Raw genomic sequence first — 14665 nt, 5'->3', positions numbered from 1 at the left:
GGAAGAACACAAATACACAAGGATACACAAACACATAGCGGAATAACACAAAAGAAAAGGACAGGGTTTGTTTTACTGCAGTATTTTGCAAACAAAACTTTCTTTACTTCTTGGAGATCTCCCTTCATTCATCATTATTCCCAAAAAGTCCTATCTATACCTGCTTTCTGCAATCTATTCATATCCTCTTCTAAAATAATTATTCTTCATTCTACAGTACCATTTTTTTAAGAAAAGAAACTTTTTTCATATAACTTCTCAATGCATTTCTTCCAATTCATCACATCTCATTCTCTTGTATAGCGTACCCCCTCCTAAGCTAACTTAAATCTACTGAGTTCAGATATAGAAGGTGAGTCACCTAACGTTACCGCTGGATATATTTCGTAAACCACATCAAATACTGACGAACCGATTCCACAGACCGAACGTGAAGAGAGGGGCTAGTGTAATTGTTTAATACAAACCACAAAAAATGCACGGAAGTATTTTTTAACACAAACCTACGTTTTTTTAAATGGAACCACGTTCGTTTTGTTAGCACAACTGAACATATAAACAAATACATAATCAGTGCCGTTTGTTGCATTGTAAAATGTTAACTACATCCGGAGATATTGTAACCTAAAGTTGACGCTTGAAACCTCCAGCGTTCAGTTGCGTATTGTAACAAACACGGGCATAAATTGGCCAGCTCGTTCTCCTGATCTTACACTACTGGACTTCTTTCTGTGGGGTACGTTAAAGGAGAATGTGTACCGTGATGTGCCTACAACCCCAGAGGATATGAAACAACGTATTGTGGCAGCCTCCGGCGACATTACATCCGATGTGCTACGGAGTGTACGACATTCATTACGCCAGAGATTGCAATTGTGTGCAGCAAATAATGGCCACCACATTGAACATCTATTGGCCTGACATGTCGGGACACAATCTGTTTCACTCCGTAATTGAAAACGGAAACCACGTGTGTACGTGTACCTCACCCCTCATGGTAATGTACATGTGCGTCAGTGAAAAAGACCAATAAAAACGTGTTAGCATGTGGACGTAATGTGCTGTTCGAGTCTCTTCTGTACCTAAGGTCCACCACCGTTCCCTTTGGATCCCTACGTAATTCGGTGCTCTCCGATATACACGTTCGAACAGCGGAGGAGTGGTACTCAAGCGTCAACTTTAGGTTACAATATCTCCGGATGTAATTAACATTTTACAATGCAACAAACGACAATGATTACGTATTTGTTTATATGTTCAGATGTGCTAACAAAACTAACGGGGTTCCATTAAGAAAACGTAGGTTTGTGTTAAAAAACATACTTCCGTGCATTTTTTTATCGTTTGTATTAACCAATTACACTAGCCCCTCTCCTCACGTTTGGTTTGTTGAATCGATTCGTCAGTATTTGATGTGGTTTACGAAATATATCCAGCGGTAATGTTAGGTGACTCACCCTGTATATACTAAGGGACGATGCAATGCAGTAGCAAAAAAAAAATTAACACAAACAGCAATGACAAAAAATGCAAATTGGCAAAGCTATCAGCAATAAATATAAATTAGCAAAGCAAATGCAACATTACAACAATATGAGCCAATGTGCATCAACAAGAAAAATAAATCAGTAGTAAAACTGGCTTAACAGAGTAATACAAAGTGAAATTCCATAGCACTATGCCTGGCAAACACGTTTGGTTTGTTGAATCGATTCGTCAGTATTTGATGTGGTTTACGAAATATATCCAGCGGTAATGGATATTATACCTAAACATGACAAACCCACAAGCAGAAAAAATAGTACACTATAGACAACAATGCAGATAAGGGAAATGTCTATTCACATCTTAACGTCTATGTCATTAAAGTGGTGCAGCACAACAACTTATTCTACAAAAAAAAAAAAAAATAAAAATAAAAAAAAATATCAAGTACTCGAAAAGAAAATTATGTATGCAGTACTGTTATTAGTCTCTTCTTGTTGTTCTTTCCTTTCCAAGTGCTCCTTTTTCGAAGAACGTGGATCATAAAATTATTATTTAAAAGATCTTTTGACAGAAACTGTTCACATTAGCAAATGCATTTAATTTTATTTTATAAAACCAATGCTGCAACACAGTTGGAAACCATATATCAAATGAAATAAGCAACTATGTACAAAGCAAAGCATAAAAACACCATTCAATGGCCATGTGGCATTTCATAAGTCAGTAGAAATTCTCTCAACTCTCGTAGAAAGACACATAATCAGGTGTGCTGATTTAAGAACATTTTCCATCAATTAATAAGCATTTCAGTAAGTAGCACAAAGTACGAGGTCCACAATATAATCATATGTTTCCAGGTAATAGCGTAGAGTGCGATGATTTCTACAAAGGAATGTCAATAGTGAGGTTAATGGCCTCTTTTTTCTCCACCTAATGGCTTTTTCTCCAGGCAACTGGCGCAGCTGGGCGCCCACAACGCATTATGTTGAGGTCACTTAGCTTTCTTACCAAAACATTTACGACAGCAGTTTGCGCTATAGTGACAGTCTCATATTAAAAATTTCACAGGTCGAGAATTTCCATTACAAATGTGTAGAAACCAAATCCTATAAATATAACAGTGTCCAAAAAATTTTCTCCGGCATTGTGATACATTCACACATGTACACACATTTCATAACTCATAAAGTACGATTCTTGGTTTCCAAAATCCTTTTTCACAAACCAGTCTCTGACCACCACTCATTATTCCTTACCTTATTACACATCTACATATTTGTCGGCACTTCTTCAATATTTCATCATAAAAAATACATGGCATAATGAAATTCCTCATATAGCATCAGCTTATTGATCATAAACATACCTAAACAGCATAATACACATCGTTGTCGTAATAGTAACATCATAACAGATCAATCACATCTCAAACCGATGCTTAAAGTTGTATAAGCATACCATATTAGCTAGGGCTCCTTGTTCTTGCCAAACACATGGTACACAAAGTAAGCGTGTACGACCCCCCCCCCCCCTCCCCTGAGGATTAATGTAATTATACCCTCATGTGTTACAGATTACAGCAATGGAATGAAATGTATCATGGAAAACCTTTGTATCTTTGTAATTAAAAAATCTTTAAAAATAAATGTTTTTAGTACGAAATTAATCACTCAAATACGTGTACTATAGCGCTAAACTATGCGTCTTGTTGTAAGATAACCTCTGTCATTACTTAAGGGTAAAAAATGTGCCCAATGTTGTAATTATCGTCGTCCGTAAGCAAAGTTCTGTAGAAGTCAATGTACTTACCTTGTAATAGACAAAAGTGAAATGCTATGCGTATAGATATCGTAGTTATTAAGTACATTACCCTGATCAAGAAAGTACTATACTGTAGCGTATTGTTGTGCTACAGAAAAGGCTGTCTCATCATAGCTATACCACAAAAGTTACTACTAAAACATGTTTTACTTTGCAGAAGAATTCTGAAAAACTGTGCAGATATAAAACAGATACACCGCAAAAGCAACAATGTAAATTGTGTCACACATTAGTAGCATTCCATACGTTCATTTCAGTTTTTGTCACTATGGTGAACCATGGAGGTATAAATGCCGTGAACCTATTCATATCTTCGGCCACAGAACAAAACAAATAGTAGTCGATCACCGTTCTAAGTCTCTCAGATCAATCCTCCCACATCTCCAAACGGTTATTTCACTTAGTTGCTATTGAGGAAAGATTTATATTTCCATAATCTGAATCTAGATGCAATGGATGTAAGTGGAGTGAAGTAAAAAGAGGACAAAGATTCTGGTCAGATGAGTGTTGGGTAACATCAAGAGCAACAGAAAATGGAATAACAGGATTAGGACTCAGAATGAGAATTTCTAGTTCTGGAAACATCCCCCAGGCTGTGGCTAAGTCATATCTCCACAATATCCTTTCTTTCAGGAGTGCTAGTTCTGCAAGGTTCGCAGAAGAGCTTCTGTAAAGTTTGCAAGGTAGAAGACGAGGTACCGGCAGAAGTAAAGCTGTGAGGACGGGGCGTGAGTCGCGCTTGGGTAGCGCAGTTGGTAGAGCACTTGCCCGTGAAAGGCAAAGTTCCCGAGTTTGAGTCTCGGTCCGGCACACAGTTTTAATCTGCCAGGAAGTTTCAGGATTAGTATTCGTTATGATTAGGAAGGTACGGCAGAGAATGAGTTACTGTAAACAGTTCAGTGACAGGGATGTTTTCAGCAGAATCGACTGTAAGCCAACACCTCCAACAACAGTTCAGGTATACACTCCGACGTCGCAAGCCGAAGATGAAGAGACAGAGAAAGTATATGAAGACATTGAACAGGTAAAAATATAATAGTCGTAGGGGACTGGAACGAGATTGTAGGAGAAGGAGTAGAAGAAAGGTTTACGGCAAAATATGGGTTTGGTACTATCAATGAGAGAGGAGAAATACTAATTGAATACTTCTATAAATTTTAGTTAATATTAGCGAATATTCAAGAACCTAAAGAGGAGGAAGTATACTTGGGAATGGCCGGGATATATGGGAAGATTTCAGTTAGATTACGCACGGTTAGGCAGAGACACCTAAATCAGATACTTGATTTTAAGGCCTACTCAGGAGCAGATATAGACTCAGATCTTAGCTTAGTAGCGATGAAGAGTAGGCTGAAGTTTAAGAGAGTAATCAGGAGGGGTCAATGCTCAAGGAAGTGGGATACAGAAGTGCTAAAGAATGAGAAGACCCGCTTGCAGTTCTCTGAGACTATAGATTCTTCCGTAATGGATAATTCAGTAGACAGTTCAGTTGAAGAGGACAGGAGGTCTATAAGAAGGGCAATCACGGACGCCGGGAAGAAAACCGTAGGTACAAGGAAGGTAATTGAGAAGAAACCGTGGATAACAGAAGAAACCGGTGAAGGAAGAGGGTTCAAAAATGTTCAGTGAAATTTAGGAATACAGAAATACAAATCACTTAGAAACGAAATAAGTAGGAAGTGCAGAGAAGCTAAGGCGAAATGTCTGCATGAGAATGTGAGGAATACGATAAAGAAATGATTGTTGAAAGGACTGAATCAGTATTGTAGAAAAGTTAAAAGAACCTTCGGTGAAATTAAAAGCAAGGGTGGTAACATTAAGAGTGCAATGGGAATTCCACTGTTATATGCATAGGAGAAAGACAGAGAGAAATAGATATGCTCAACTATATTACACTGTGTGACAAAGTGGAAAGCTTGGAGTAAAATTTACAAAGAACTTGCTAAGACAATGAACCATCTCTGCCCTGGTATATGAACTAATTGGGTTCTAATAGCCACGATATCCTCTCCCTATGAAACCTGGCTCACAGCTGTTGCAAATGGTCCTTGACATCTTGGATACTGGCACTGAGCCTAAGATGATATCCCTACGGTTACCACACGTGTTCTATTGGGGATAGATTTGGGGATCTTGCTGCCCTCGGGAATACTTCAATTTCGCACAGGCAGTTCACGGAGACACGTTTCATGTGGGGAAGAGAATTGTCCAGTTGAAAAATGGTACCACGATACTGTCACATGAGAGATAACACGTGAGGTCGCAGCATGTTTGAGACATACCTTTACAAATGTTTTTATTCCAGTCTTCAATCAAAATATCAATTCTTTTGACGATGACCGGTTTCAGTCCGTAATGACCATCCTTAGATCTCTTTTACACCATGTCCTTAAGTGGTAAGGCGATAATGACATCGTCAAAACATATAAATATAGATAGCACAGCATCGTCACATTGATCTAAAATAAGGTGTGGAATAGGCCACATCGTCCTCACAATCATTATCGCAACTGGATACTCGAGTAGCCAATTGCAATATTGAATGTAATGTCTCGCAATGGAAAGTTACTAAGAAGATAAGGGAAGTTGGTACTCTTGCCACTGTGGTTCCAGATTCTTGTGTTAGCTCGCGTCAAATCGTAAGGGAATGTGCAGTTCGTGTTCTGCATCGCCATAAATATCATCCTTACCATATCAATCACCACCAAGAATTAACTGGTATGGATTGTATGTGGTACAGTGAATTCTGCCGATGGGCTTAACTTCAGAATCATAGAGATGACACTTTATTAATTTAATTTTATTTACTGAGGAGGCTACATTCACGAACCAGGGAAATGTTAATTTACATAACGTGCATTATTGGGCAACTGAAAATCCGTGTTGGCTGCTGCAAGTTGCACACCAAAAACAGTGGCCGGTTAATGTATGGTGTGGGATTCTGGAGGACAGAATTGCAGGCCCCTATTTCATCGAAGGAAATCTTAACGGTAGGAAGTACACCACATTCCTGCAAGAAACATTAGAAACTTCCTGGCAGATTAAAACTGTGTGCCGGACCGACACTCGAACTCGGAACCTTTGCCTTTCGCGGGTAAGTGCTCTCTCGTGAATTAAATCCGTGAGGACGGGGCGCGAGTCGTGCTTGGGTAGCTCAGTTGGTAGAGCACTTGCCCGCGAAAGACAAAGGTCCTGAGTTCGGGTCTCGGTCCGGCACACAGTTTTAATCAGGCAGGAAGTTTCATATCAGCGCACACTCCACTGTATAGTGAAAATTTCATCCTAGAAACATCCCCCAGGCTGTGGCTAAGCCATGTCTCCGCAGTATCCTTTCTTCCAGGTGTGCTAGCTCTGCAAGGTTCGCAGGAGAGCTTCTGTGAAGTTTGGAAGGTAGGAGACGAGGTACTGGCGGAATGAAAGCCACGAGGACGGGGCGTGAGTCCTGCTTGGGTAACTCAGTTGGTAGAGCACTTGCCCGCGAAAGGCAAAGGTCCCGAGTTCGAGTCTCGGTCCGGCACACAGTTTTAATCTGGCAGGAAGTTTCATATCAGCGCGCACTCCACTGTATAGTGAAAATTTTATCCTAGAAACATCCCCCAGGCTGTGGCTAAGCCATATCTCCGCAGTATCCTTTCTTCCAGGTGTGCTAGCTCTGCAAGGTTCGCAGAAGAGCTTCTGTGAATTTTGGAAGGTAGGAGACGAGGTACTGGCGGAATGAAAGCCACGAGGACGGGGCGTGAGTCCTGCTTGGGTAGCTCAGTTGGTAGAGCACTTGCCCGCGAAAGGCAAAGGTCCCGAGTTCGAGTCTCGGTCCGGCACAAAGTTTTAATCTGCCAGGAAGTTTCATATCAGCGCACACTCCGTTGTAGAGCGAAAATTTCATTCAAGGAACATTAGGTCTGTTATTCGAAGAAATACCTTTAGGAACAAGGAACAGAATCTGGCATCAACACGATGGGTGTCTGGCATTTTTTTCGCTGATGGCTAGAAATGAGTTGCGAAGACAATTCCCAAAGCGTTGGATTGGATGTGTCGCGGTCGGCTTGTTCGCCACACTTGACGCCTCTGGACTATTTCTTGTGAGGATTCGTAAAAGACATTGTTTATAAAGACATTCCAAATACATCTAAAGACGTGCGAGAGAGAATTGTCAGAGCATGTGCTTCGGTAAGTGCCGATGTGATAAGGAATACCACTCAATCCATGCTAAGAAGATTGCAGCACTGCAATGGTCATCACTTCGACACCTTATGTAAATGGACGTTCATGCCAACTTTATGACCTTCGTAGACCTTCAAAGACCTTACTCTCACACATCATTTGATTCATCTCGATAGGCCCTACCAGGGATTAAGTACCAAACTATAGCATCCCATTAAAAAAAAAAAAACAAAGTTGACTTTCATATCTCTGAAGCAACCCCACCTAGCAACAAAAAACCAACGTCACATTACGGCCCGCGTTGTCTCATGCAACATTTGTCCCACAAACTTTTACGCTTCTGTCACAATTTCAGAGTTATCCTTGGTGGCAATAGTGACTCAAACTGTGTAACTTACGAGGCCTAGTAACAACACTAACCATGAACGACACCAATACACGGTGGTGGCCGTTCTACCTGCCACAAAGAACTGCAACTCTGATCTCTGTTACGTGTGTGTGTGTACATACTGTCATTTAACCAGGACATCTGGGTGCTTCACATTTTTGTCATGCACAGTATAAGCTTTCGTTAATTTTCTGAAATAGAACAACTTTTACAACCTTGTTTTTGCCAAAAAGCTGTTTCACTTATGTCCATTAGGCTGTGGTTAAGTCAAACTCTTCGCCCTATGCCGGCCACTGAGGCAGAGTGGTTCTAGGTGCTTCAGTCCGGAACCGCGCTGCTGCTACGGTCGCAGGTTCGAATCCTGTCTCAGGCATGGATATGTGTGTGATGTCCTTACGTTAGTTAGGTTTAAGTAGTTCTAAGTCTATTGGACTGATGACCTCATATGTTAAGTCCCGTAGTGCTTAGAGCCATTTGAAGCATCTCCGCACTTTTTTCCTCTTTTGCCTGCACAGCAAGAAATGCTCTGTATAGCCTGGAGAAAAACAAATCACAGATTGAAGTTTTGAATCGCCCAGTTAGATGTGCAGTTGTCACGCACTGCCACAAAGTGAAAGGATGTGGGTTCGTGTTCCGAACCGACTCACACACGAATCTACTCCAAACCTTTCTCGCACCTTATTTTGCTCAAAATGGTTCAAATGGCTCTGAGCACTATGCGACTTAACATCTGTGGTCATCAGTCGCCTAGAACTTAGAACTAATTACACCTAACTAACCTAAGGACATCACACACATCCATGCCCAAGGCAGGATTCGAACCTGCGACCGCAGCAGTCGCGCGATTCCGGACTGAGCGCCTACAACCGCGACACCACCGCGGCCGGCCCTTATTTTGCGCCAAAGTCTGAAAACCACACTCTCTTTAATATTTATTTCCCGTAACTGAGCAGCACGTTCTCTCAGTTATCATACTGACTTTAGCGTTACCGGAACAGTCAAGCTTGTTTCTTTGGGAAAATGTGCCATGCCATGCGTATCCCATTTGCAGCAAAACTCTCTTCTTATGCAACCTTGGAGTTCTTGTTCTGTGAACATATGATTAATTTAAGGAATTCTGGGTACGTGCTGAGCACTAATATGACAAATGTGTCTTGTGTAGGTATCAGCATCCTGTACAAGAAGGCTGAGAAGATGGAACGCAGTCTTTTCTCATTCATGGACCCTTTCACCGTTGACGTATGGATCTACGTGGCAACAGCCTTCCTCGGCGTCTCCCTCATTTTCTACATAGTGGCAAGGTGCGTGCGTCTAGTACGATAGATCCAGTTAATTGTTTACGTGGCCGGAATTAGTTTGGCAGGCAACGGGATACAAATAAATCATCACCTTCCATAATTCAGATCAGTAACATACACCACTTTCCAGAAATGTTGCAATAAACTTCAAGGGGTTGTAGTTGATGTCTTGAGGAAGAAATCGACGGCAGGAACCCACATCTGGAAATGTCATCCAACGGCGCTATAAAGCGTCGGAGCTATACGCGCCGGCGTCGGCCGTGCGGTCACTTTTCCGGCAGTAAACGTGACTTCGTACGCTAACGAACCGCAGGTGGAACGTCTCACAATGTTGCTTGTTATTCTGTGATAGTGACCGATTGCCACTGGAGATCACCAGTGGAGAAGATGCCGCTAGCGGCTGCGTAGATGGGCCTCGTCTGCCATGTATGTGATGCTCTGCCGCCTCGTGGCTGCCGGTCTCCATCCGCAATTTATTTTTCTCCTGGAACCCTCTAAAATTTCCGATGCTTTCGGTGTACAGGAGAAAAATATACTTCAGACAGAAACCCTTGCCCGAAATCGCCATCCACCCAGGCGCCAGAGCATCGATTTCATAGGCGACAAGGACTGCCTACGCAACAGCAGATCGGTGGCGTTTCTTCCATAAGCCGTTCAACCTAATTTGATACGGTGAGAATTTTCTAGTTTTAAGTCACCTTGGATATCAGTTAACTACTACAGATAAACACATTCATTAACACTTTTAGATATTCTTCAATAGTTTTTGTCCAACAGTTGCCCACGTAGCGTCTTTGATTGTTAATCAAAACGTCATCGGTCCAGGGTTCGAACCCCGTCTCGCGTCCGTCGGCCGTCCTAATTTAATTTATTGCAGAAAGTAATTGGTAATGGTGATTGTTGCCGACTTACGTGGTGGGCGTTAATCAAAATGATATTTCATTCAATTATGATTTACAGTTAAATGCTTTTGTGACATTCTCTTTTTTAACAATATTAATCTTCAGTGGAAATTATTACGTTAATGAACGTTAGACTCGCTGAATCTTAAAACATGAACATATAAGTTGAACAACGGAATAAACTTTTCATATTAATTTCCTCGGCTAGTCAGTTCACTTTAAAGCAAAAAATCGTAAGTTATTATTTACAATTGTGACCCACACACGTGCGAGAGTATTTATTCTTACCTCCGTTAACCATTGCATTGTACTCGGAGTCCTGGCTCTGGGCCACAGCTGTTGTACTGAAAATAAGAATCTTAAAGCTACGTGTTTTCTGCAGCGTCGGGCGGCTGTGGAGAAAAAAGTATATTATGTTAATAGCGGGCGATTGTTGCACTGTAAATTACTCGAATGCAGGTTAATTCAAGAAAGGCGGATATGAAATCGGAATCACCTCTTACATATTAAAAGTAAACAATAATATTAAATCAATAATTATCTCCTTAATTAGTACAAATATGCCTCCATTTGCCAGGACTCGCAAGACGTCCGCCTACGCGCAACCAAGACAAGAGAAGAAGTGAAGACGACTAAAAAATTAAGAAAAGAGCGTATCTTGTCGTCTCTTTAGATCATTTTGTTACATTTCTTTGCCCTCGAAACTTACACAGAGAAATTATTATAATACAGATACATGAGAAAAATGTATATTATTCAATTTTTAAATGTCTCTTCTTTATAAATACTGTTTTTAAGTCTTTTCTTATTATTTCACTGGGGACGCTATACCGGCCACCGCTTAGATTTTGAATAAAAATCATAAGCAGGGGCGATCTAAGACTTCTGGCATAAGAAGTCACCCCTCATTCTGGCAACGCCCTTGTCAAAGTGGGTGAAGCAGCGGGTACAGATTAAGAGCAATATCTCGCCCTTGGAGTGGGAAACTGCCCCTAAAGACGGAAGAAAAGGCAATGACCAACGTCATGAGGATGCAAAACGCAATAGAAAACACTGAATTAAAAACACGTAACATGTATCCACAGGCCATATGGGCTGTTATTGAAAAAGTGTCATGATGATCTCTCCATTGGCAAAAGATTCTGGAATGGTCCCCTATCTGGATCTCTGGAAGGGGTAACCATGAGAAAAGTACTGAAGAACCAACGAATGAGTAACGTTCTATGAAAAGGAGGGAGGAATGTCATAAATTGGAAAGTGGTAGGGAAACTAGAAAATCTGAATAGATAAATCTGTATACTCAAACTAGATATAGTGTAACTCAGTGAAGTGGGAAGAAGACAAGGATTTCTGGTCAGCAGTAGGAAATAGTGTAACGGGAGTGGAATTACACACAGGAAGGTAGATCAGAGAGTGAGTTACTGTGAACAGTTCAGTGATAGGATTGTTCTCGTCAGAATCTACAGTAGTCCAACACCGACAACAGTAGTTCAGATATACATGCCGACGTAGCACGCCGAAGATGAAGAGATAGAGGAAGTATACGAATTTATTGAACGGGTAATCCAGCACGTAGAGGGAGACGAAACCCAAAGACTCATGGGGTATTGAAATGCGGTTGTAAGGGGACGGGTAGAAGAAAAGTTTCCAGGAGAACATGGTCTTAGTACTTGGAATGAAAGAGGAGAAAGACTAACTGATTTCCGCAACAAATTTTAGCGAGTAACAGCGAATACTGTTTTCAAGAGTAACAATAGGACGAGGTAAACACGAGAAAGGCCAGGAGATACGGGAAGATTTCAGTTAGGCAGAGATTCCAAAATCAGATATTGGATTGTAAGGTATACCCAGGAGCAGATTTAGACTCACAACACAACTTAGTGGTGATGAAGAGTAGAGGGAAGTTTAGGAGATTAGTCAGTCCCATCGACCGAACAGAGTAGCCGCAGCTTGCGCTGTATGCGCCCGCGCATTGTCGTGCAAAATGATGGGTGGGTTGCGTTGAAAGTGTCGCCGCTTATTTCGCAAAGCTGGTAAGTAACGAGTGGGCAATAAATGTAGGGAACGACAGTGGGTCTGTGTGAAGTCAATACCTGAAGAGGCTAAAATTTGTTTGCATTTTATAAGTTATGGGCTAAAGTGATGGTGGCACATAGGCTTTTTGTTTCATTGTTTTTATGCATTGCTACCGTTTAATGTGGGTTTAACTTCTCATGGCCCTTGTTCAAACGTATCGTTATTTTGATGATGAAATAAAGGTCTATATATAAAGCCCAGACATTTAAAATAAATTTGGAGCCCACGCATATGTGATGGGAAATAAATGGAATGTCACCCTCAGAATTAACTGATGTCTCCAAGAGTAGAAAAGAAGCAGCTACTAATCTGAAAGGTAAATGAAAATAAAGAAAAAAAAAGAATATCAGAAACTGAAAAATAATGAAACCTAGAGAAATTAAAATTTTATTAAAGAAAAGATACTAGTAGTTGTCGAATGCTAGATTCTCCCGAAAAATTTCATGTGTTATTTGCTTGAGAAATGTCAATTTCGATGACATAATTTTACTAGGCGTTTTGCATCTGCAGCTAATAAAAAGAACTCATTATGTTATCAGCGTAGGTACAGTGACTGATATTAGTAGTTTTTGTAACAGTTATGGCTTATAAAAGAAACAGAAGTTTTAATCTACGTAAATCAACATTAAACAAGAACTGAGGTCGGAGGCTACGGATATGTCGCTGGCATCGACTTATGGAGAGCTTTTGCGTTACGTGCACTGTGAGGAGAAATAAATAAGTAATCTGTAGGTTGTAGGTTATGCACGTTTTTAAAACGGTGATCAAAAATAGAGATATGCAAGGTTTATAACATAATCGGTGTGCCTGGTTAGCGATGTGTTTATAACACAACGGTTTTACCTAGTTACCGGTGTGTGCATACTCTCTGTTGCCATCAAAACAAGTTATCAAAGTAAGCATACAATGTAACTATCCAAGAACCATTATTTAGCGGCGAACCCATTAACATTTTGTTTATACAAAACACGCTCTAATTAACCGAGATTAATGAAAAGCTAATAGTGTATGATTTATAGTATAGAGACGTAAAAGGAGGGAGAAACGTATTAATCTCTGGTTTATTTCGCTAAGTGGCTCTGGGCATTTTGATAGAATATCATTCAATTAGATATAAGTCAATCGAAAGTTAAAACATCGCTTATATATTGTTGCCCCCTACGTACTAATAACTTAATACGTTACCTGAGAACCTTTTGGCAGTTAGACACGTTTCAAGTTGTTAGTAGACTTATTTCGCTCAATGCTGTTTTAATAGACTATCGAACAAATGTGTATCTGGAGAGAAGGTTAACTGAATGTGAGGAAGAGACCACCAAACTTTACAGTTGCCATTTGACTCGCACTTGTTGTGGTGATGGTTTCTGGTACAGCTGTATATATGACGTGTTGCTTGGTGTTTCAGGGCGGCGCCAATGGAATGGCAGAAGGCAAATCCTCGCGATCCCAACTGCAACGAGCTGGAGAACCAGTTCAGCATGTCCAACATCCTGTGGTTCACCGGCAGCGCCCTTCTGGGAGGAGGCGGTGAGGAGATGCCCAAGTAAGCTCTGTTAAGGAAACTGTTACAAAAAATTCGAAAAAATTCAAAATCTCTCGGAAAATTGAATACATAGAAGGCGACAAGTACGTGAAAAGACATATTATGAACATGAGAGTACGTTAACTGATTATGAATACACGGCTGAATATTAACTCTGACCTTAAGAATGTAGTTTTAGTGACGAAGCCTCACGTGCTCCAATCAGAATCTCCAGACGTCATGCCCTGAAATCAGTGATGAGCTGGATATGCTGATGTGTCTCCGCGTGGGTTTGTATACGAGTCTACTTCCTCGTGGGTGGCCCCCCAGTCTTGTTTCTCGAGCCTTTCCAAAACGGTGGTTTTCGACAGATATGCTGCCACATATACATTCTTTATTCTCCGATGGATGTCTACCTGGGTTTGTCCGTCGGTAGACAAGGAAAGGTCCTGTTTGGAAGCATGTGGTAATAACGTCGCCATAGTTCCGTCTCAAACGCACGCACGTCGGAAAGAACGAATGCCACAGTAATCCTTACCTACGTATCGGTGCTAACATACCCGCACTGGAGTCTCGCTACGTTGCATATACCCTGCGACAACGCCGTTAAACGGCGCTCTTTTTATAGGATTTTACAGCACAAAACTGCACTGATAGACACAAACGAACACCTCCGGTTGCGGGCAAACTTCTGCATGTCCATCGCTGATTGGGTATCGTATTATGGTCATAGATATATAGCGATGCGTTCCCGATCCAAGGCTATTTTGGAAAATATTCTTGATTCATCATACTTTAACTAGGAAATTTTTCTCAACGTTGTTTGCAGATGCTTTAAAATGGCGTCGAATCAATACTTGACTAGAAATTTCATCCAAAGACGATACAAAATACTATCTATAGTCGCCTACCTAAACTCACCGGTGCATATGAAGAATGTGGTTGTGAGGGAGGTATTCATTGGCAGAACACATGCTTCGTGTTAAAATGTTTGTCCTATACTACGCAT

The 14665-nt window shown here is 41.0% G+C and overlaps 1 protein-coding gene across 1 annotated transcript in view; it reads left to right on the top strand.

Annotated features, from left to right (window-relative positions):
- Positions 1–14665, top strand: part of LOC126324336 (glutamate receptor ionotropic, kainate 2-like) — a 219385-nt gene that overhangs the window by 166155 nt on the left and 38565 nt on the right. The window contains exons 12-13 of the mRNA XM_049994950.1: positions 9021–9159; positions 13540–13677. Coding sequence (XP_049850907.1) covers positions 9021–9159; positions 13540–13677 — 277 coding nt within the window. The remainder of the gene's footprint in view (positions 1–9020; positions 9160–13539; positions 13678–14665) is intronic.

This window comes from Schistocerca gregaria, chromosome 2, assembly GCF_023897955.1.
Source record: "Schistocerca gregaria isolate iqSchGreg1 chromosome 2, iqSchGreg1.2, whole genome shotgun sequence".
Lineage (NCBI taxonomy): Eukaryota > Metazoa > Arthropoda > Insecta > Orthoptera > Acrididae > Schistocerca > Schistocerca gregaria.
Note: the sequence above shows the minus strand (reverse complement) of the source record. Positions and strands in the feature narration are given on the sequence as shown.